Source organism: Schistocerca americana, chromosome 3 (genome assembly GCF_021461395.2).
Source record: "Schistocerca americana isolate TAMUIC-IGC-003095 chromosome 3, iqSchAmer2.1, whole genome shotgun sequence".
Classification (NCBI taxonomy): domain Eukaryota; kingdom Metazoa; phylum Arthropoda; class Insecta; order Orthoptera; family Acrididae; genus Schistocerca; species Schistocerca americana.
In genome coordinates this window covers 254,340,364-254,365,094 of record NC_060121.1, presented here as the reverse complement: position 1 = coordinate 254,365,094, position 24,731 = coordinate 254,340,364, and the positions used below count along the sequence as shown (strand labels likewise).

General features: G+C 43.5%; 1 protein-coding gene across 1 annotated transcript in view; it reads right to left on the bottom strand.

Moving 5' to 3' along the window:
- The window catches only part of LOC124606694, a 209,928-nt gene that overhangs the window by 122,177 nt on the left and 63,020 nt on the right, over positions 1-24,731 (bottom strand). The window contains exon 2 of the mRNA XM_047138719.1: positions 11,784-12,270. Within this exon, the coding sequence (XP_046994675.1) occupies positions 11,784-12,129 (346 nt within the window). The 5' untranslated portion in view covers positions 12,130-12,270. The remainder of the gene's footprint in view (positions 1-11,783; positions 12,271-24,731) is intronic.

Below are 24,731 nucleotides of genomic sequence, written 5' to 3'. Positions count from 1 at the left end.
TGTCGTCCCACGATCCATAATGGATCAACGAAGATAAGAAGTTAAGTGCTGTCGGGCATGGCGGGCACTTGGATGGATGGGTGACCATCCAGGCCGCCATGCGCTGTTGCCATTTTTCGGGCTGCACCCAGCCTCGTGATGCCAATGGATGAGCTACTTGACCGAACAGTAGCGGCTCCGGGCAAAGAAAACCATCATAACGACCGGGAGAGCGGTGTGCTGACCACACACCACTCCTATCCGCATCTTCAACTGAGGATGACACGGCGGTCGGATGGTCACGATGGGGCCACTTGTGGCCTGAAGATGGAGTGCAATTAGATCCATAGCATATTCTGGTGAGAGCCAAATCATTATGACCACTGCCCACCCGCGAGACAGAAAGCCGACGTGTGGCTTTGTAGGCTTGTGACGAGGTAAGGATAGTACATGCCACGGTCCAAACAGTGTCTAGAATGGATCAGTAAAAAAATAGAGAAACGTCAAGAGGGTGTTAAAGTTGCATGTGTTCTATATATTCTCCCCTCATTTTAGTACAACGCACAGAACCTTCATAGACTGCAGGAAAAGAAATGCAGCACCCTCAAGGACTGTGTTCAGTGACACCAGGGTATAACATGTGCACCTTCAGGTGTTGTAGTTTTAGGAATTCATTTGTCACGCCCATCAGCGGTCAGATGGCGCTCAGGAGGCCTGTCTGTACATCCTTTGTTTTGACTCTGCAGGCAGTAGCTATGCAGAGTTTAGAGATGAATAGTGTTTACGACACTCTTTTAGGGTACAATCATGCGCCATCGACTACGCACGCCTTTTGAACAGCTTCGCAATTTGACCGGGCGAATTGCTCACCTGCGGATGGATGTATCGACGGACCGTTAGACATGTTGGGTACAATGTATAGGTCTCGTGCCGCTGTTTTCGACAGTGCTCTGTGAAACATTCCCACACCTGTAGACCAGGTTCTGGACGTCAGTGTAATACAGATGGATGCCAAAAACGACGCAGTGTGCGAGAAGCAGTGACCGACCCAACATCATCCAGGGACGGAATCTGGGAACATGTTAGACCTGGTGCGTCATCAGGGGCCACTGGGAACCGTCTGCTCATAGCGGGACTAAGAACACCTGTGCTCTTGGTCAGACTGCAGCTGTCTCCACGACACCGCCAAGCATGGCCACTCTGGTGTAGCAAAAGAATTGACTGCAGCGTGCAATAACATTGTCTTCCGTGATGAGAGTAGGTCCTGTCTGTATGTGAGTGATGAACGTATACGTGTAAAGCGTGGACTAGGTGAGCTGACTATTGCAGCTTCCATTCCCCCACGACACACAGATCCTTCCCGTGATTAAGGGTGTGGGGGCCATCAGTTTCGACTCGCGTCACATTTGGCATTTCCGCAGGGTGAAGTAACCAGTGGTCGCTACATTGCACAGGCTGTTTTTCCCGTGCTACTGTCATTTTTTCAACAGGAAGGTGGTACGCTTTTTCAGCAGAACATTACACGTTCACAATAATATGCTCTCCGTGATGTACAACTACCCTGGCCAGAAAGATCACCAGATCTCTCGCCATTTCAACGCGTATAGGGCATGATTACACGTGAACATATTCGTTCTCCGGAGCGAGGGGGAGGGGGCTGAAAAAACCATTGCTGAATTGCAACAAATGGTGCAAAACGCTTGGGACAGTCTATCACAAGATGCCACTTTGCACCTTTACGATCATTTGCAAGTGAGAATACACACTCTCTTGGTCGCCAGAGGGGGATGCACTGTGTACTGATGGGACGGTTTGGGTATCCTTTACTGTGACATGTGTGTTTCGTGTGGTCTGAATTTACTATCAAATACTCCTACAATGATGAACAACCTGCCACCTAACTTTTCAGTAAAATGAGCTTGTCCTAGATGGTGTCGTGTTTCTTTCCCGGCAGCGTACAATCATGTGAAACTCTCAGAAAAGTCGCTCTGTTCAACTCACACGTCACATTGTCTTGAATGTCGGTTAAGTCGTCAAAGCATTGAGCCTTCATGAGAATTTCTGCACTGTGTCGTTTTGAGGCAGTTTCGTATGAGAACACTAAATCTCGTCTCCCGTGATTATTTTTTCTAGAAAAGAATTGTCCGCGGTTTGCTTTTCAATCAAGTCACGGCGAGCGTCCATGCTTCTTCGTTTTGATTGGGAATCAAAGTTTCCGGTACAATCTTTGCACACGGTTTTCGCTTCTTCAAAACATTTTGTGGAATGTCTTGTATACTTGACTTAGAGATGCTGCTCCATCGCGATTTGTGACACAAATACGTTGGCACATTGCCGTCGCACGTAAACTAATTAACACTACCTGCTCACAACTGAGTGGTCAAACGCACATCTTTGTTTTACAGTTGTTCATTCAAGTTGTCACTGCGCTGACGTCGCTTATTCATCAGTGACGGAACTTTTTGGACGGACACTGTATAAGGACAGCAGAGGCGAATAGGAAATCATTTATTGCGGACCGGAAACGGGGAAATTCACAGTCATAAGCTGTATTACTAAAAGGCCAGTTGTTACATCCTGTCGCCTGGGAACGAGTATCTCGTAAGCTGGTGTCGCGAGCGTTTATGGAAAGTGGTTGGTGGACGGTGGAACCACGGGAAGGCGACACAGTGAGGGATTTCCGCTCCTCATCATAGAACGAGGTCAGACGCGTGGCCGTTCTGTAAGGCACAGTAGGTGGCGGTCTGTGAACTCAGGATCATCGAGATTGGATCGTGGATCAGTGGAGACGTGTCGCCTGGTCGGACGAATCACATATCTTGTAACAACACTAGGTCGAAGGTAGCGTCTGGATACGCCGCCACCAAGACGAACGGCTACTCGAAACAGGCACCGCGTCACATAGCAAGGCGGTGGGTGCAGTATTGCGCCATATTGAACATTTACCCTTTGTCCTACGGAACCTCTGACAGTATTCGAACGCACCATGACGGCTGTGACCTACGTATACATTACTGCAGTTTACTTGCCTCCCTCAATGCTTGATGCCTTTCCCGATAGCGATGACGTCGTCCGGCAGTATAGCTGTCCGTGTCACAAGGTCGAAGTCGTTCTATAGATGTTTGAGAAGCCTGATAGCGACCTCATGTTGATGTCTCCGCCAAGAAATTCACCTGGTCTGAGCCCTATGGAACACATCTGAGAAGCTACCAGGCGCCATATTTGCTTCAGCTATCCACCAGCCCGTAAATTACGTGATCTGTGTGCAGACACCTGATGCCACATACCTCCGGAACCGCCTCCCCCCCTTTCCAAAGACTTGATGAAACATGCTAAGCAGTAGGGTTGGGAAGAACCAACCAGTTAAAACCGATACCCGTATTTTAGTTGTGAATAATCGATATTTTTCGGCACTTGCTTGGTCTCGGTTATAATAGATATTTTCCTTTTTTACTAATAACTGGTATAAAACCCATGTACCAACTTTCCCTAGCAGTGGTGCTAAAACTTTTCGTTTTAGATAAAACCTTTTAAAAAAACTAGTTAAGTAGGGCGTTTTGTTTCCTATGAAAAACTGATATCGTCTATAAATGATGTTGTTTCTAATGAAAGGAGACAAATGAAAGTTCAACACATTACAGAACGTATTTAAGAACAGACTATAGTTGGAGCCACAAGCGATGGCGGTCGAGTTTACACTTGTTCTGCGCATCTACGTCACGTATTCTGCGACAGCCAATGGGCGTTCAGTAGTGTTGTGTGTGCTCTACTGTGGATGCCAGAGCTAATGCGAGAATTAAACGTGATCGTAGCGAGTTGTTTAGTGCATTTCGTTTCTATTTGTTCCTAGTTGTCATGGCTGATTGCGGTGGTAAGTGAAAATTCTGCATAAGCAAGCGAGAGGCATAATTTGCAGGTTATGCGCTTTCTTCAAGCGGAAACGATGCCGTCGCTTGGAATGGTCAACAATGCAATCCCCATCCGTTCCTCGATATGGGTAAACCGCCATTGTTCGTGCATCGGCGTATCACGTAATTTTTCCTGGTAAATGTTCTATTTTGTCCACGATCTGAGTTGTTCGTTTCAATTTTTTGAAAACGATTTTTTTTCAGGAGAAAATCAGTTATATTCGAATTCCCGTAAAAAAGTGAAGATATATATTTTAGAAGAAACCAGCCTCTTCATTAGAAGTAGTTAAAGAGAAACAACGCTGCAAATTTTGCACAAAAGGCTTATTGTTCGTCTGACACTTCTATGAAATAATAAAAGAGAAAGGAAGTGATGGTAACAGTAATAAATCTTTTGATTCTTGCTTAACAATCCATTCGTAGTTTATAATGCAAAAATAAAACAGCTGATCAGCAGCCAGTGTCTACATAATATGCCTTTATCTGCTTGTAAGCCCTCGAAAAACGACAACTTAACACAAAAAACAGAGCTCTCCTAGCTCAGTTGTCACCCTTTATCATTAAACTACACTCCTGGAAATTGAAATAAGAACACCGTGAATTCATTGTCCCAGGAAGGGGAAACTTTATTGACACATTCCTGGGGTCAGATACATCACATGATCACACTGACAGAACCACAGGCACATAGACACAGGCAACAGAGCATGCACAATGTCGGCACTAGTACAGTGTATATCCACCTTTCGCAGCAATGCAGGCTGCTATTCTCCAATGGAGACGATCGTAGAGATGCTGGATGTAGTCCCGTGGAACGGCTTGCCATGCCATTTCCACCTGGCGCCTCAGTTGGACCAGCGTTCGTGCTGGACGTGCAGACCGCGTGAGACGACGCTTCATCCAGTCCCAAACATGCTCAATGGGGGACAGATCCGGAGATCTTGCTGGCCAGGGTAGTTGACTTACACCTTCTAGAGCACGGTGGGTGGCACGGGATACATGCGGACGTGCATTGTCCTGTTGGAACAGCAAGTTCCCTTGCCGGTCTAGGAATGGTAGAACGATGGGTTCGATGACGGTTTGGATGTACCGTGCACTATTCAGTGTCCCCTCGACGATCACCAGTGGTGTACGGCCAGTGTAGGAGATCGCTCCCCACACCATGATGCCGGGTGTTGGCCCTGTGTGCCTCGGTCGTATGCAGTCCTGATTCTGGCGCTCACCTGCACGGCGCCAAACACGCATACGACCATCATTGGCACCAAGGCAGAAGCGACTCTCATCGCTGAAGACGACACGTCTCCATTCGTCCCTCCATTCACGCCTGTCGCGACACCAGTGGAGGCGGGCTGCACGATGTTGGGGCGTGAGCGGAAGACGGCCTAACGGTGTGCGGGACCGTAGCCCAGCTTCATGGAGACGGTTGCGAATGGTCCTCGCCGATACTCCAGGAGCAACAGTGTCTGCGGTCCCCTACGGCACTGCGTAGGATCCTACGGTCTTGGCGTGCATTCGTGCGTCGCTGCGGTCCGGTCCCAGGTCGACGGGCACGTGCACCTTCCGCCGACCACTGGCGACAACATCGATGTACTGTGGAGACCTCACGCCCCACGTGTTGAGCAATTCGGCGGTACGTCCACCCGGCCTCCCGCATGCCCACTATACGCCCTCGCTCAAAGTCCGTCAACTGCACATACGGTTCACGTCCACGCTGTCGCGGCATGCTACCAGTGTTAAAGACTGCGATGGAGCTCCGTATGCCACGGCAAACTGGCTGACACTGACGGCGGCGGTGCACAAATGCTGCGCAGCTAGCGCCATTCGACGGCCAACACCGCGGTTCCTGGTGTGTCCGCTGTGCCGTGTGTGTGATCATTGCTTGTACAGCCCTCTCGCAGTGTCCGGAGCAAGTATGGTGGGTCTGACACACCGGTGTCAATGTGTTCTTTTTTCCATTTCCAGGAGTGTATTTATAAAGTCCAAATACTGGTATGATCCTCGATTGTAATGTGATTTTTGTAACATACATTTTAAACAGTAGAAAGAGTAGAGAATACTGGTGAATTCTTTGTAGTCTTGAAGCCTCATTTCTTTTTGAGGAATGCAGCGGACGGTGGATGGACTACGTTTTCTTTTCTTGGCCTCTTTTATTCGAAATTTTGATTCTATGTACCGTGAAAGGTATAATGCGAAAGTGTGCGCAATTCGTAGCATTTTTCCATCTTTGTGCGATGTCCACGTTTATTGTTGGAAATAATGGTAATAAACTGAAAATCGGTTATTTTGGGCGATTTTAACAGACAGGTTAAACTGGAGGTGGAATAAAAACGATGTAGCCGAAAACGGGTTTTTTCAACGATAAGCGCCATTTCTACTAAGCACAATCGCTGTTGTACTGCCTTCCTAACGAGGACAAACGTGGTATTAAGGAGGTCGTAATGTTTTGGCTCATGAATGTAGTTCAAGGTCTAAGAAGCCGCATGCCACTACACTCCGACAAACAGTACTGTAGCAAAGCGAACTGGACTTGTTCTGTTGAGTCAAGCTAGCACAAGGAGTAGTCAAAGTTTTAATTGTCACCTCGAAAAAATAATGTTACATAATTAATTTTGTCTCTGTTTGCAGGTATGCGTCAAAAGTTCTGGTACATATTGAAATCCCTGTACCATAGGCCCGTGGCACGCCGCATGAGGAAGCAAAACAAAATGCCATAGACTATTGCAAAAGTGGTGTAAACAAAATGTTCCACGCTCTGGCCCCAAATGGGCCCGATCGACCGCCATGCCATTCTCTGACAATCACGTCATATAATGCGCTACGCGGGACATGTCGTCAGCGCACCGCTTCCCCGCCGTTATCCAGTTTCTGAACTTTAAAACGTCCTTTAATCGCTTGAGTAGCTCCTAAGTTGGCCTCACGAGGGTGAATAAATCCCGTGCCAGTTCTCCCACCAACAAAATATCCCTGACAGTACCAGGAATCGAACCGGAGTCCCTCGCATGGCAGTCAGCCACGCTGACCACACAGTTACGCAGGCGGACGAACTAGAGGCCTATCGTGCAGTAATGTGGTTTTGTGTATTTGAAGGGGAACTGTACAACAGTGCACCAACATACATTGAAGTGACAAAAAGTCATGGGATAGCGATATGCACATATGTTATTGTTGTTTTAGTCTTCAGTCCTGAGACTGGTTTGATGCAGCTCTCCGTGCTACCCTATCTTGCGCAAGCTTCTTCATCTCTTAGTACCTACTGCAACCTACATCCTTCTGAATCTGCTTAGTGTATTCGTCTCTTGGTCTCCCTCTTACGATTTTTACCCTCCACGCTGCCCTCCAATGCTAAATTTGTGATCCCTTGATGCCTCAGAACATGTCCTACCAACCGGTCCCTTCTTCTTGTCAAGCTGTGCCACAAACTCCTCTTCTCCCCAATTCTATTCAATACCTCCTCATTAGTTATGTGATCTACCCATCTAATCTTCAGCATCCTTTCGTAGCACCACATTTCGAAAGCTTCTATTCTCTTCTTGTCCAAACTATTTATCGTCCATGTTTCACTTCCATACATGGCTACACTCCATACAAATACTTTCAGAAACGACTTCCTGACACTTAAATCTATACTCGATGTTAACAAATTTCTCTTCTTCAGAAACGCTTTCCTTGCCATTGCCAGTCGATATTTTATATCCTCTCTACTTCGACCATCATCAGTTATTTTTCTCCCCAAATAGCAAAACTCCTTTACTACTTTAAGTGTCTTATTTCCCAATCTAATTCCCTCAACATCACCAGACTTAATTCGACTACATTCCATTATCCTCATTTTGCTTTTGTTAATGTTCATCTCATATCCTCCTTTCAAGACACTGTCCATTCCGTTTAACTGCTTTTCCAAGTCCTTTGCTGTCTTTGACAGAATTACAATGTCATCGGCGAACCTTAAAGTTTTTATTTCTTCGCCATGGATTTTAATACCTACTCCGAATTTTTTCTTTTGTTTCCTTTACTACTTGCGCAATATACAGATTGAATAACATCGGGGAGAGGCTACAACCCTGTCTCACTCCCTTCCCAACCACTGCTTCCCTTTCCTGCTCCTCGACTCTTACAACTGCCATCTGGTTTCTGTACAAATTGTAAATAGCCTTTCGCTCCCTGTATTTTACTCTTGCCACCTTCAGAATTTAAATGAGAGTATTCCACTCAACATTCTCAAAAGCTTTCTCTAAGTCTACAAATGCTAGAAACGTAGGTTTGCCTTTCCTTAATCTTTCTTCTAAGATAAGTCGTAAGGTCAGTATTGCCTCACATGTTCCAATATTTCTACGGAATCCAAACTGATCTTCCCCGAGGTCGGCTTCTACCAGTTTTTCCATTCGTCTGTAAAGAATTCCTGTTAGTATTTTGCAGCTGTGATTTATTAAACTGATATTTCGGTAATTTTCACATCTGTCAACACCTGCTTTCTTTGGGATTGGAATATACATATACATATGGCAATAATATCGCGTACACAACATGTAAAAGGACAGTGCATTGGCGCAACTGTCATTTCCACTCAGTTGAGTCATGTGAAAAGATTTCCGAAGCGATTATGGCCTCACGACGGGAATTAAAAGACTCTGAACGCAGAGTGGTAGGTGGGGACGGAGATCCACTGTTTCAAGAGTGGCGAGAATACCAAATTCCTGGCATTGCCTCTCAACACGGACGACGCAGTGGCCGACGGCTATCACTTAAACGACCGAGGGCTGCGGCTTTTGTGTAGAGTTAACAGCGCTAACAAGCAACACTACATGAAATAATCGCAGAAATTAATGTGCGACTTAACGACGAACGTAGCCTATCCGTTAGGCGTTAATGCGCTATAGGAGCAGACGACCGACGCGAATGCCTTTCCCACCAGTGCAACATAGCCTGCAGCGCCTCTCATGCGCTCGTGACCGTATCAGTTGGTCACTAGACGACTGGAAAATCGTGGCGTTGTCACATGAGTCCCGATTTCAGCTGGTAAGAGTTGATGACAGGGTTCGAGTGTGCTGCACACCCCTGAAGCCGTGGACCCAAATTATCAACAAAGCACTGTGCAAGCTGGTGGTTGCTTCATAATGGTGTGGACTGTGTTTACAAGGAATGGGCTGGGTCCTCTGGACGTTTGGCTACTTGCAGACCATTTGCAGCCATTCATGGGCGTAATGGTTCCAAACAACAATAGAAATTTTACGGATCAGGCATGTCACCAGCCCACAACTGTTCGCGATTGGTTTGAAGAATTCTGGATAATTCGAATGATTTGACCACCCAGACGTCCCGACATGAATCCCATCGAACACTCATGAGACATAATCGAGAGTTCAGTTCATGCAGAAAATCCTGAAGCAGCAGCTCTTTCGCATTTATGGACGGCTATAGAGGCATTATGGCTCAATATTTCTGCAGGGCTACTTGCAAACCATTTTTAGCCATTTAACGACCTGTTGAATCCATGCCGCGTCGAGTTGCTGCACTTGCTGGGCAAAATGAGGCTCGACACGGTATTATGAGATAGCCCATGACTTTTGGCACCTCAGTGTATGACACAATGGTAGTCGGCGCCAACTTTTTGAGTGTGGCCAGACAAGTCTGAATATTAATGAACGAAGTGGCCGACCATCTGCCTGTGAAGTGTAGGGCCTGGTGCTCGAAGACCAGCGTATTGAAGTCGGAGAGATAACGTAAAAAATGAACCCATCTCTTGAATCAATTTTCAGCGTCTTGGACGACCTTTTCAACGTGACAAAGGTCACCACTTCGCTGGGTTAAGCGACTGATCACTTATATTCCAAAAGTCCGTAAACCGAGGAGCCAGTGGTTATGATGCAACGGTGTCAAGACAATCCGGACGACATCTGCAGCTGCCTAATCACTATCGATGATTGTTGGGTGTGTCATTATGACGCCAAGACAAAAGAGTGTAGCAACAGTTGAGAAATGTGGATTTTCGGAAAAATCGAAGATCCAATCATCACAGGGTAAGCTGACGCTGCGTTTCTTGCGGCTAGCTTGGTAAACGGCTAAGATTTAGCCCGCAAGAAGCAAAACGTCACGGGAACATACTACCGAAATCTACTGATGAGTTTACAATGGACTGCGAAGATGAAGCGTCGTGGAATGGTGTCCATCGGGATGATTTTGATCCACGACACTGTCCCAGCTCACTTTGCGCAGGATACGGCCAGAGGAGTTGCTTTTTAGAAATATCATTTTTTACCTCTCCCACCTCAACCCTCCCCCCTCCCCCGTCCCCCGAAACTCGGTGTTCTCCTGACATGTCACTCCTTGACTTCTTCCATTGCGCGGTGGGAAGAAGATCTCCAGAATAACCAACAGGTGATTTTCGAGGTGGTTCCTGAACAGCCAAAATGTAGACTTCTACAAGCAAGGTCTCCAAGTCATCCAACCATAAACAAGTTTCACAGTCGCAGCTTGATATTTTTAGATGGTAATTAAAATTTTATTTCATTTTGTAAAAGAGACATTCAATAATTAAAGAGACAAATTGATGCAGAAATGAAACAGTTTGCCGGAAGAGTTTCCTAGTTTCACGAATTTAGGTTGGCATCACTGAGATGAACTGAGAACAGCTGACGGATAAAAACTGGTTTGATTATAATCACATTTACATTTAAAAATGAGTGTCTGCTTGAAATTACCACATTAGTTGAACAACGTTCAGTGATCCGGTGTATTTTACATTACGAAGTTGAAAAACCGGCTTAAATCTTTTATCGAATGATTTTACAGTATGATGAACGTTGTATGAACTGTGGAAATTTTTATAAGTGGGTAGAACAGTTCAAAAACGGCCGAACCTCAGTGACTGACGAGCCACGTCCTGGCTGGCCAATTGAAATGTAACCATCTTCGCTTGAAACGCACACTGACGACATAATTCGTGAAGACCGACGTGTTACAGTTCGACATATAGCAAAAATCTGTTGTAATAAGTCTTGGCACAGTTCACAGCGTTATCAATAACAAGTTCAACTACAGCAAAACAAGTGTAAAATTGGTCCCCAAAGAGGTAATGCAACAGCACAAGAAAATTACACTGAAGTTGTGTTCAGACTAGAAAGATCAGTGTGAAGGTGAAGATGGCCCTGTTATAAACAAGATTTTAACGTGTAATGAAACTCGGGTTACCACTGTCAACCGGTCCAAAAGGCAAAGCGTAGAATGGAAGTACACCAGCTCACCTGTCCGAAAGAAATTAAGAAGGCTAGCATCAGCGGGAAAAGCCATGTTGACTGTCTTTTGGGATGCCCAGGTATCGTCTTCTGTGATTATTTCGAAAATCAGTGCACAACAAACATTGCTTACTACTTAGACATGGTGATGAACAAAGTAAAGACAACAATGAGGGGAAAAAAGTCGCGAATCTCAAAGGAAAGGCTCGATATTGCTACAGGACAACTCTCGCCCTAACACCGCCAACGGACCCAAGGAATCATTGAAAAAATGGACTGGGAGGTACTGCCTCATTGTGTACAGTCCAGATGTGGCTCTCTCTGATTTTCATTTGTTTTGTCCAATCAAGAAGGCATTACATGAGAAAAAAAAGCTCAGCAACAACTAGGAGGTCAAAGCGTTAATGGGAAGGTGGCTCAAACTACAAGACGAAGACTTCTTTGCATCAGTCATTAAAAAAAAGCTAGTTCATATGTGGGACAAGTCAATTAATATTGATGGGGATTATTTTGAGAAGTAGTAAAAATCTCATTTTTTTAAAATACACATTTTTTTTCTACATCAGTCTGTCTCTTTTTATTATTGACTGTCCCCCATATATTATACGTGAAAAGATAGAACCCAATTCAGTAAGATTAAATTAATCCTGTATTTGCTACATACCACAATGGCCATCTTCTGGGTTCAGCAAATCATGCCAGCACAACCATTTACCTTCCAGGACAGATTTCTTAACGAGGTCTCTCAAGTTCTGCTCTGAACTTAAGTGCCTGGTGTATGTGATCTGTCTCTTTTTCCTAAGGTTCAAAGAGTTGTAATACGTGTTACTGACATTAGGAAAACTCTTCGTTTTTAAAAAAACAGATGATGATCTTGCCATTCGCCAGTTTTCCGAGGGGATGGAAGCTCTTTTGTCTTCATAATCTTCATCGTAAAATGTACTTTTGCCACGTCTTTTATCTGATTCCCCTTCTTCATCCGCGTGGCTTGAGGACTGCGCGGAATCCATTATTGGCACTTGAAGTCTTTACACTGCCAAACTGTTATAGTTATCCGATTTCCATCATTATGCTTCTTTGTTTTCCCCTCAACAATTCACATTCTGTCTGTATGATCTGTTAGTATCCCTCTACGAAAGTTCCTCCATTCGCTGAAACAAAAAATTAAAGATTGTTAATAATTCCGAAAGAACAAAAAAAAATCAAAAGTTAGAATATGAAAAGAGGGTATACTCAGACACAAAGAAAACAGACTACTACCATTACTAATTTGTTTGAATGTAAAGAAAATTTCTGTCCAGTACTCTCAGAAAAAATACAGTAGAAGGAATTTTATTTGTATTTGTTGAATGCCTGTAAATGAATTTTATGCTAATAAATGGGTGTGGTTACTTAGCAACATGCGTCCTATTCAAATATAGCCGCTTATAAAAGCGTCTTGAGGACGAAGTTGTACCGGATGGTTATAATTAAAGTGGACCTACTAACAGAGGTCCAGTGTGGGCTGTATTTATCATATGGCAGCGAACTTGGAAGATATACTGATGCGGTAATGCGGAGCCGATTTACGCGGGAAAGAAAATTAGTTCCAAAATTTCGCGCTGTGTATACAAGACACGCATATAAAAATGTTTCCGTATGTAATGGATTAGGAACAGGATGTGGGCGAAAAAGGTCAGACAAGTGAGAAAAGTATAACGTAGATTTTATTATTATACACTGCATACACAATTTGTTCAATATGAGCACCGGTAACATAGACGAGATGCTGTATCCGTAGTATGACCTGATCAACAGTTGCTCGCAGCAGATCCTTTGGAATCTGAGCAACGTGTTCCTGTACATTGGCCTTCAGATCAAGTAGAGACAGAATATGTCCCTGGTAAACGCGTTCTTTCACATATCAAATGGCTCTGAGCACTATGGGACTTAACTGCTGTGGTCATCAGTCCCCTAGAACTTAGAACTACTTAAACCTAACTAACCTAAGGACATCACACACATCTATGCACGAGGCAGGATTCGAACCTGCGACCGTAGCGGTCTCGCGGTTCCAGACTGTAGCGTCTAGAACCGCTCGGCCACTCCGGCCGGCCTTTCACATATCATCAGAGCCGAAAGTCATGCGGATTCAGATCATATGGCTGGCTCTGAGCACTGTGGGACCCAACATCTGAGGTCGTCAGTCCCCTAGAACTTAGAACTACTTAAACCTAATTAACCTAAGGACATCGCACACATCCATGTCCGAGGCAGGATTCGAACCTGCGACCGTAGCAGTCAGATCATATGATCTTGCAGGCAATGCACCTGGAGATACACGTTCGTGGAATGTTACATTAAGCAGATTTTTCACTGGGCGATAAACATTGCCCTATCTTGCATGAAAACAACGGGTTCCACATAGCTGCATTCTTTCAAAGCAGGAATCATAGGCTGTACAAGGAGGAATCAGTAACGTGCAGACGTCACTGTACACCTAACAGGCCCTCTCTTCAAAGAAGAAAGGACCAACAATAAAGGTGCTTGTTATTCCACACAACACAGTCACATACGGCGAATGTAATGGATCGTCGTGCACAACAGGCAGTTTAACGGCTTCCAAAATTCGGCAGTTCTGGTATTCGCAGGACCCTGTAGGGTACAATGTGCCTCGTCATTCTATAGAATATCGCCTGCCCATATGTCATCTACTTCAAAAAATGGCTCTGAGCACTATGGGACTCAACTGCTGAGGTCATTAGTCCCCTAGAACTTAGAACTAGTTAAACCTAACTAACCTAAGGACATCACAAACATCCATGCCCGAGGCAGGATTCGAACCTGCGACCGTAGCGGTCTTGCGGTTCCAGACTGCAGCGCCTTTAACCGCACGGCCACTTCGGCCGGCTGTCATCTACTTCGATCCGTGTCAGAAACCGTAGCGCAAATTCAGAATGTTGCTGCAGAAAATGAGGTTTCAGTCGCTGCACTGTCTGGATTTGTGTAAAACAGACCGCCAAACTTTCCATGGAATGGACAGTTCTGCTGACACTGCACAAGCACTAGCACTACCTGGGGCACGTTACAGCAACAGTATTTTCGTCAATAACTTTCACTAGGATAGGACACCTTCCTCTTCTAGGTGTAACACCACACTCATCCGTGTTTTCGAATTTCGTTATCATCTTCTTTAAACGATTTAATGATGTCAGGTCTCTCCTCAGACATTTTAGTTGGCGATACTCTGTCAATGCTGCACTATAATTGCTGCCGTTCACATAAAACAGTTTCAATAAAAGTGCATGGTCTCTCTCCTCGACAGCTATACTGTTCCCTCACGCTATGGGTTGTCAAATGACAGTGTAGTGTCATACTGTCATACAAACAGCGCCAGATTTGTACCTGGTGGCCACAATCGGAACTAATTTTTTTTCCAGTGTAAATCGGTTCCGCATTAATGTATTAGCATATCTACCACGTTTCGCAGCCATACGATAATTACTGGACACACTGGACCTCTGTGAGTAGCTGCTATTTAATTACAACCACCTGGTGGCTGTCAAACATGAGAGAGAAAAAGTATATGACATCAGCAGTTTTCGTTCTTTATTGTACTACTTGTATCGACTGGACCAAAGTTACGAAAATAAAACATCAACAGTTTCAAAAATTATTGACAAGAGATACATACAGTATTGGCAGAAATGCATGGTACGAAAAGGAACTTTTTAAAAATAACGACAAATTATTGCAAGGAGTAAATAAGTTGTCAGTTTTAATCATCACCTCGAAATAATAAAATTACGTAATTAATTGTTTTCAGGTACACGTTTGCAGTCCTGGGACACAATGAAATCCCTTTGCCACAGTACTGCTGCATGCCACTAGAATAGTAAAAATAAGACGGTACAACGCAAGGTCTACATAGGCTTGACGCAGGTCATTGGTAAAGTGGAGTATATGTGATAATTCCATTTCGCCAGCACCCAGGATTTTTTTTTTTTTTGGTATCTATATTATATGATGGTTAAAAGGACTTAGTCCAGTTTTAGTGATTGCAGCAGTTGTCTCTCATCACCACTGATATCTACACCACTCATCTTTGCAGGGGTGCGAGAGTTAAACTGGGATTTTCATTTGTAAAGAAGCATTTGAAAGCGGAGTTCATCGTTTCTGTTTTTTCTTTGCTAGCCCGTATCTTCAATTTTTAGTCCCTGACTCGTCAAGACAGTCTGGCCCTAAGTTTGGTACCACTAATAGCCTTAAATATGAACAGAATTTCTTTAGATTTTGTTACTGATCTTTCGAAAAACCTGTATTTCCAAACAGAAAGACGTATCTTTACGGTATCGGTTTTAAGAAAGCGATAACATGTCATGGATATTGCTAGTTTCCAAGACAGGGAGCTGAGCTAGAACCAGATCGAATCTACGTGCAGGATTAACGATCGTAGGCTAAGTGTAAATTTATTCTTGTCTATTACACCGGTCAGCGTGGATTTGGTTTTAAGGCTGTTTCCCACACTATTCTAGGAAAATTCTGGGCAGGTCCCCATATTCCGCCTCAGAGAGTACGATACATATGCAGTTAAAATACAACACACAGCACGAGGCTTACACGATTCGCAGACAGACGATGCACAAGACTTCCCTCCCTTCCTTTACCTTGACATCTGTGTGACGTCACCAAAGGTTTCCTGTTACAAAGTTAAATACTAAAATAAAATCTGCCAAGTCCCTGAAAAGCGGAACAAATACTAGACGAGACATACGTTTGGGAAAAGAAGTGTTCTTGAGTATCCGGAGTAGTGGTAAAGTTTTCTTGATGTTAAATATTGCGCATCTCAGAGAAACGTGCTACCTAGAATTCTTCAAGCTGTCTTCCATAACCTTTTAGGTTTTTCCTGACTATGCAAGTTTTGTTTTTCTGCACATTTAGTGGCATTTTGGACCTTAATAGTAAACATATCACGCTTATTGCATGCATCTTTTTTCAGGCTTTTGAAATCAGCCAATCTGCTGAAGAGAACCAATCTATACGTTTTCTTTCTGCAGAAGCGTATGTGAGGACCTTATTTGTTCATCTTTGAATGGCAACCACATGCAAAATTAATTTGTTTCTTCGGTGCAGAACATTAAATAGCAGTTCCATAGGCTCGACTCAAAAATTATAGTTATATGCATTGTATCCTTACTGTTGATGTACTATTAACAAGAATGTCTGACGATAGATCTGTATAATAAACTTTATACAAGGTGCTCTAACAGTAAGGATCGAAACTGTACAGGAGACAGAGGTTCCTAATCTGAATATTCCGAGGTAAATGAATGTTTTATGCTATAGGAGGTACTTAAATTAGCAAATACTGTGAGATACACTAAGCTCGTTTATTTTTTATATTTATTACTGTTTAATCACTTGAGCATTTCACAATATCCCTCTGTCCCAGCTGCTGGTCGTCTTCACTAAAAACCCAGTACACGATCAAACTCATTTGTCAAATTCGCACATTTCTACCCACGGAATCACCAAAATAGCCCATACACGATCCATCAAGTTGAGAAAGACTTGACACTTCTATCACTTAACCTCATTTTTGAAGTAGACGCTGTTCGTGGACGCTGTACTTTGACGCTACTGGTAATGGTTACAAGTATAGATAACGCAATTCTAAAATTGACACTGGCTCCGTGTTTAAAGGAGAAGAAGAAAATAAGATATATACGCATTAAAACCTGTTAAATGAATTGTTGCACCCGGAACCTGGTGATGACAATAACTTTCTACGAATGGACAGTAAAACTTTTACTCAGCTGTTCAGTTACTTAGCCCTCACATTGAAAAAGAAGGCACACAAAGGCTATGTGAAAATTTATTTTCTTCTACTTGGTCCTCTAATGACAATTCATTGAAATACCACATCGTGGAGACAAGTAGCTTACACTGTGCATGGAAGAAGTGGATAACTTCGATTTTTTTGTTTTATTGCGCTCCCTCTAATATGTTGTGTTTAGAATATTGATTTTCTCCTTAGCCTCTTCATGCGTAATGTGTGGTTGAGAAAGACTTGACACGTCTATCATTTTGTAATTACCAGTACTATTTTGTTTCTGTCCTTGATCGTAGTTTTCGTAGTTGTGGAATTTCACAATCACTGAGATAAATTGTAATAAAACTCTTTTTCACTAAGCGTGTGCGGAGAAATATCAGCAAAAACAACGTCCGCCATCTTTTCAAATTACCTGTCAATAAAAATTTCTCTCAAACACGTCAACACGTTCTGTGTTTGGCAAAAACCCGACGAAATAGTTGGCAACCATATAAAAGTTTGAACTACTATTTGACTGTGTACGGTAGGGTTGCTATACCTAACTCTGAAATGGAGGTGTAGAACTGAAGTAAAAAATTTGTTAAATATAATTACTTTTTATTTAGAACGCAATTAGATGGAACTTGTTGCTGCAGAAGTAGTTGGTACACATAATTTTTCGGATGATTTGACCTTTTTCTGGAAGTCTTTTTTTCGTTTTATGTATTTATAAAACACCATGCAAGTCACCCTGTTGTTAAACTGGCACTGTGAGTTTGATTCTACATTCACTGGCAGCAGTCGATTTCTTCCATCAATCCACAGGATCGACGTAAGCGGAAATACTCTTTCCACAGTGGCGTTGTGTACGACAATAAAATGCAAATACTCGCATAATTTTAGCAGTTGGCATTTGCGTTCAGGATTTTCGGTTTCGTTAAGAAAGTAAATCTACCTTGCTTCCACGGGGTATTTCGACTTCCATTCTCCGAGTCACGCGTATTTCCAGAAAGCTCTTCAGATACATACAGCATATTGCTGAAAACAACTGTCGCTTGAAATCTTCTCACCATTTTTGGTCAAATAGCGTTCGATCTTAACCCAATCTGGGGTTTCAAATAGCGTGATCCAACCAAATACCAGATCTTTATTAAAAGAAATAGCCCATTTCTCTAAGCAATCAATTGATATGGTATAGAAAGCCGTTGTCTCTTTCTCGAATTTCGGAACCAAATTAATTATTTCATGGTTTGGGTTCTCATTCTTTAATTTGTTGAAATTCATCTTGGTTTTCAGGCCAATAAAATTGGGAATCTTCCTTTCACTCAGACGTCTTTGAGTATCGATTAATATATTTCTTATTTAAATTATCGAGTCTTTATTCTTCTCCATGCTTTTTATATTTTTTTCAAGCAGAGCCAGGTTTGACTGCAGAAACATGAAGTAAATTTCACTGATCGGACTACTGAAAAAAATCTGAAATTATTTTAGGTGGCCTCTCTTCGGCGTCAAAAAATTGTTGTCATGGAATCCAAAGCTTAAGGATTCTCTCAACTGCGGGCATTGACGGCAGCCACCTTGTTTTGGGGCGAGATAGAAGAGTCTGATGACTGACATCAACGTTTAAGCAGAGCTCTTTCAGCTTCTCTGTTCTTACCATGTATATTGAAAAATCATTAAATATTTTCATGACGATTATTTCCTTCCAAGGAGAGCGTCTGTAAAGTTTGGAAGGTAGGAGGCGAAGTACTGGCAGAAGTAAGGCTGTGAGGACGGGGCGTGAGTCGTGCTTGGGTAGCTCAGATGGTCATGCCGGCACGGTAACTCAGCGTGTTCGGTCAGAGGATTAGCTGCCCTCTGTAATAAAAAAAACTGAGTTAATGGATCAAACAACGAACTGAAACGGGCGTCTCGCGACGTTCGCACCGAGCAGATGAAACGAACGAAAACGAACAAAATGAGATTAAAAAAAAATGGTAGAGCACTTGCCTGCGAAAGGCAAAGTTCCAGAGTTCGAGTCTCGGTCCGGCACACAGTTTTAATCTGCCAGGAAGTTTCATATCAGCGCACACTCCGATGCAGAGTGAAAATCTCATTCGCTTGGGTGTAGTTGTGATATGTTTTCAGTTTTGCAAAGTAAATGGTCAATTTCCATCGCTATCCGTGTATTCGGAGTTTCAGTGTTTGTCAGTGCACATGTGCTGCACAGCACATCATGAAAATCGTTTGAGGGGTGATGCTCTATACATTTGTTGGCACAAATCCGCTTTGACTCGCATTTAAAAATAGCCGCGGTGATAAAAGATATCTTTTTATCGACGAAAATTTTCCCAGTGCCTTCTGAAAACTAAATTGCGCTGCTTTTTCCTTATCCAGAGAAACATGATTTATTATCTGACACGCCGCAAAAAAAAAAAAAAGTCGACCAACGGTATGCATGAAGAGCCTGATTGCCTTATCTTTCACTATCACAATCTTGATTAATAAGGAGAGGCCCCCAGAAGTGGGATCGACTTTTTGAAACCATCAATACGGGGGTGGAGGTTTTGGTCCCAGGTATCACACCCTGCTGCCATTCACCCTGTTGCGCTCTCAGCTCTCGTTTACGAATAACCGACGAAAAAAATTTCGCAATTTCGCGTGATGCTCTACAGCTCTGAAAACGCGTTATTATAAAAATTGGTTGCATAGCGTAACGGTTATAGTACAGGCCTCATATAAAAGCGGTTGTGGTTTCGAATTTCATCAGGTGTTTTTTTTTTTATTTTAAAATCTTTCACGAAATGACTTTGATCATTATATTTATTCAGATCATTGGTTTAAACGGATTTTTTTATTTTTCCTTTGTCACATCATTTTATTCACCGTATTAACTTTTTCAGTTGCTCTCATTCTTTCTTCCCATAATTCTTTTTCCACTTGGAATCTCTGTATATGTGACTTTAATTAGTTCCAAGTATTAACATCGATTTAATTTCTTCCATTCCACATTTTATATTTTCGTCCATGTAACTGCATTCATTATTTGTATTCCTCATTTTGCTTGAATTTCGTTTTACTTGTAATCTCTTCTTTCTTTTAAAACTTCGTCTCCTTTTTTTGTCCGTAATGCAATAAGAATTTGTGTTTTAAATGTCTGTATAACGATTACCATCTAACAAAATCTACATCTTGTAACGAAAATTACATTTTTGACACCATTATACAGTCAATGTAAGTAGATTATTGTGTCTTTTGCTTTTTAACCAACAGATCGGCATTTGCAGTAATTGAAAGCAATTAAAAGGTTAATACGATGATTGAAACGATGTGATAAAGGAATAGAAATAAAAATGATACTGAAAGTCATTTCGATAAACATTTAAAAATCAGAAATTTCAAAGCACTTGATGATATTCGAACCCACAACCTCTTGGCATAAAAGGCTTGTGCTATAGCCATTACGCTACAGAAGCGGTCTGCATAACATTTCTTTTTTAAAGTCGTAGAAAATCAAGCGAAATTTTGAAATTTCTTCTCGTCGGTTACTTGCAAAGGACGGCGCACCTTGGTGAATCGCTGCAGGGTGTGATACCCGGGACCTTAACCTACATCACCGTATACATGGTTTCAAAATATCGATCCCACCGCTGGAGATCGCTCCTTGTAAGCCTACAATAAAAAAAAATGCACAAAAATCGTTTTTCATTGCATAACACGGGCGATGAGGAAAGAGTACTACTTAAGCAACATGGTGCAATTGTTATAGCACTGGAGCCCGAATCTCATTGAGGCCATCCACATTTAGGTTTTCCGTCGTTTCGATAAATCACTTACGATGAATGCCGGGACGAATCCTGTGGTGTCACCGCCAGACACCACACTTGCTAAGTGGTAGCTTTAAATCGGCCGCGGTCCATTAGTACATGTCGGACCCGCGTGTCGCCACTGTCAGTGATCGCAGACCGAGCGCCACCACACGGCAGGTCTCGAGAGACTTACTAGCACTCGCCCCAGTTGTACGGACGACTTGCTAGCGACTACACTGATGAAGCCTTCCTCATTTGCAGAGAATATAGTTAGAATAGCCTTCAGCTAAGTCAATGGCTACGACCTAGCAAGGCGCCATTAGCATGTCTCATCAAGAACGATGTATACAAATGATGGATTAAAGTTAAGTATTCCAGCAGCTACGTACTTTTCTTTATAGCATTCATTACGTATCCTGTTTCAGACCTCACGCCAGCCTGCGTGAGTTTAAGCGCGTGCCTTTCGGTTACCCGTCACTGTGGACTGGCTGTCTTGTCAGTCCACAACAGTTCCTTTGAAAAGGGTATTTCTGATTTACTTTTGTACCCATGTTCAATGCGAGGTTGTGCTCTGACTCCAATGAGCTCTTCGGCGACGGGACGTTAAATCCTAATTTTTTTTAGAGTTAATTGAAACGTGAATTTAGTGACATTCGAGCTGTCTGAAAGAACATTAAGAAGAAGACCATTTCCATTTTGAGTGTTTTGGGTGGTATGTTGAAAGTCTTTTCAGAATGAAATTTCATTCAGCAGCAAAGCGTGTGCTGATATCAGACTTACTAGTAGATTAAAACTGTGTGCCGGACTGGCCTCGAATATGATGTTTCTGCCTTATGCGGGCAAGTGTGCTACCGACTGAGCAATCCATGCACGATTCAGGACCTGCCCTCACAGCTGTGCTTCCGCAAGTAGCTCCTTCCCACCCGCCAAACTTCACTGAAGTTGAAACTTCCTGGCAGATTAAAACTGTGTGTCGGACCGAGACTCCAACTCGGGACCTTTGCCTTTCGCGGACAAGTGCTCTACCAATTGAGCTACCGAAGCTCGACTCACGCCCCATCCTCACAGCTTTAGTTCTGCCAGTACCTCGTCTCCTACCTTCCTCCTGCGAACCTTGCAGGACTAGCACTTCTGAAAGAAAGGATATTGCAGAGACATGGCTTAGCCACAGCCTGGGGGGTGTTTCCAGAATGAGATTTTTACTCTGCAGCGGAGTGTACACTGATATAAGGATGGGGCGTGAGTCGTGCTTGCGTAGCTCAGTTGGTAGTGCACTTGCCCGCGAAAGGTAAAGGTCCCGAGTTCGAATCTTGGTCCGGCACACAGTTTTAATCTGCCCGGAAGTTTCATATCAGCGCACACTGCGCTGCAGAGTGAAAATCTCATTCACTGAAGTTATCCCACTACCCTGCGGGATTTGCAATCTAGGAAGCGCAGGAATGGCCCAGCCACAGATTTGTGGGTTGCTTCCACAGTTCATTTCACTCTGCAGCAGATTCGAAAGATCCTGGCAGATTAAAACTAGGTCCCGGGGAGGTACTCGAGCCAGTTGTGTTGGAAGCCAAAAAGAAAAACGCTCTTGAGTGTAATGAGTCGGAGTGCTTCGACATAACTAGCGTTTATCATGCAGTAGCCATAATTTTTTGTTAGATTATTGTGTATGATAATTTCGGAACAGCAATTGTATTTTGTGATTTCGTTTTATTAACTTAGGTATTGGAACATCAGAACAGCACATCGACATACAGAGAAGATACCTACCTACTTTACTTTCATCACACGGTAAGCGTTTCTCATTGTGAAGTTTTCTTCATATTGGTTTAAATTTTTAGTCTTTTAAATAGTTCAGTCAAAGATGCTATCTTACTTACTCAAAGGTTTTAAATAATATCTAATACAATTACACATATCATTCGTACAGTCTCCAAACTGGAATGAACTAATAAGTAGCTATATTATATTGCCGTTACACGATTTCATCTTTCTAGGCCGCCCCCTTTCCCCCCACAGTAGTGAGTAGTAGGCTTAAACTCCCATCCTCCCTAAGAAGACGATCACTGGTTTCAAACGCCCTCCGTCGGCGCGCCGTCGTTCTGGAAATCTCTCCCGATATGAACGTTGAGCGCCATGACAGTTACCATCTGTTAATCGGTGCAGCAAAAGGGGCATCTTCCATCTCCGCATCTGGGTACACTTCTTTTGCGCTATACCGGAAAGAAAGTCCGTGATGAATACTGAACAATCGAATGAAGTTAGTCGAATGCCAACACAACCAATGACGTGAGTCACATGTCAGTATTGGTTCAAATGGCTTTGAGCACTATGGGACTTAACCTCTGAGGTCACCAGTCCCCTAGAACTTAGAACTACTTAAATCTAACTAACCTAAGGACATCACAAACATCCATGCCCGGGGCAGGATTCGAACCTGCGACCGTAGCGGTTCCGCAGTTCCAGACTGAAGCGCCTAGAACCGCTCGGCCACCCCGGGCGGCCATGTCAGTATTACCTACGTTGAGTTGGAGCAACAAACACTGACGGTGAACTTAGGAATTAGAAGCACACGGGTCGACTGCAGGTCGCCGAAGTGGCGTCAAATTGAAAGACTGTCGCCCGGCGAACGGTCTGCCCGACGGGGGGCCCTAGCCATGCGATTAACTAAATAAACAAGCAAACGTAACCAACAGCATATTTTGAAATTGCGTGCTTATGGGACATCGTCTCAGTTATTCGACTGGATCTGTGATTTCCTGTCAGAGAGGTCACAGTTCGTAGAATTTGGCGGAAAGTCATCGAGTAAAACAGAAGTGATTTCTGGCGTTCCCAAAGGTAGTGTTATAGGCCCTATGGTGTTCCTTATCTATATAAACGATTTGGGAGACAATCTGAGCAGCGGTCTTCGGTTGTTTGCAGACGACGCTGACGTTTATCGACTAATAATGTCATCAGAAGATCAAAATAAATTGCAAAACGATTTACAAAAGATATCTGAATGGTGCGAAAATTGGCAGTTGACCCTAAATAACTAAAAGTGTCAGGTCATCCACATGAGTGCTGAAAGGAATTCGTTAAACTTCCGTTACACGATAAATCAGTCTAATCTAAAAGCCGTAAATTCAGCTAAATACCTAGGTGTTACAATTACGAACAACTTAAATTGGAAGGAACACATAGAAACTGTTGTGAGGAAGGCTAACCAAAGGCTGCCGGTCGGTGTGGCCGTGCGGTTCTAGGCGCTTCAGTCTGGAACCACGTGACCGCTACGGTCGCAGGTTCGAATCCTGCCTCGGGCATGGATGTATGTGATGTCCTTAGGTTAGTTAGGTTTACGTAGTTGTAAGTTCTAGGGGACTGATGACCTCAGAAGTCAAGTCCCATAGTGCTCAGAACCACCATAACCAAAGACTACGTTTTATTGGCATGACACTCAGTAAATGTAACAGATCTACTAAGGAGACTGCCTACGGCCGGCCTGAGTGGCCGTGCGGTTAAAGGCGCTGCAGTCTGGAACCGCAAGACCGCTACGGTCGCAGGTCGAATCCTGCCTCGGGCATGGATGTTTGTGATGTCCTTAGGTTAGTTAGGTTTAACTAGTTCTAAGTTCTAGGGGACTAATGACCTCAGCAGTTGAGTCCCATAGTGCTCAGAGCCATTTGAACCATTTTTAAACTCTTGTCCGTCCTCTTTTAGAATACTGCTGCGCTGTGTGGGATCCTTACCAGATAGGAATGATGGAGTACATCGAAAAAGTTCAAAGAAGGGCAGCACGTTTTGTATTGTCGCGATATATGGGAGAGTGTCACAGAAATGATACAGGAATTGGGCTGGACATCAGTAAAAAAGAAAAGCGTTTCTCGTTGCGACGGAATCTTCTGACGAAATTCCGATCACCAACTTTCTCCTTCGGATGCGAAAATATTTTGTTGACACGGACCTACATAGGGAGAAACGATCACCACGATAAAATAAGGGAAATCAGAGCTCGTACGGAAAGATATAGGTGTTCGTTCTGTCCACGCGCTATACGAGATTG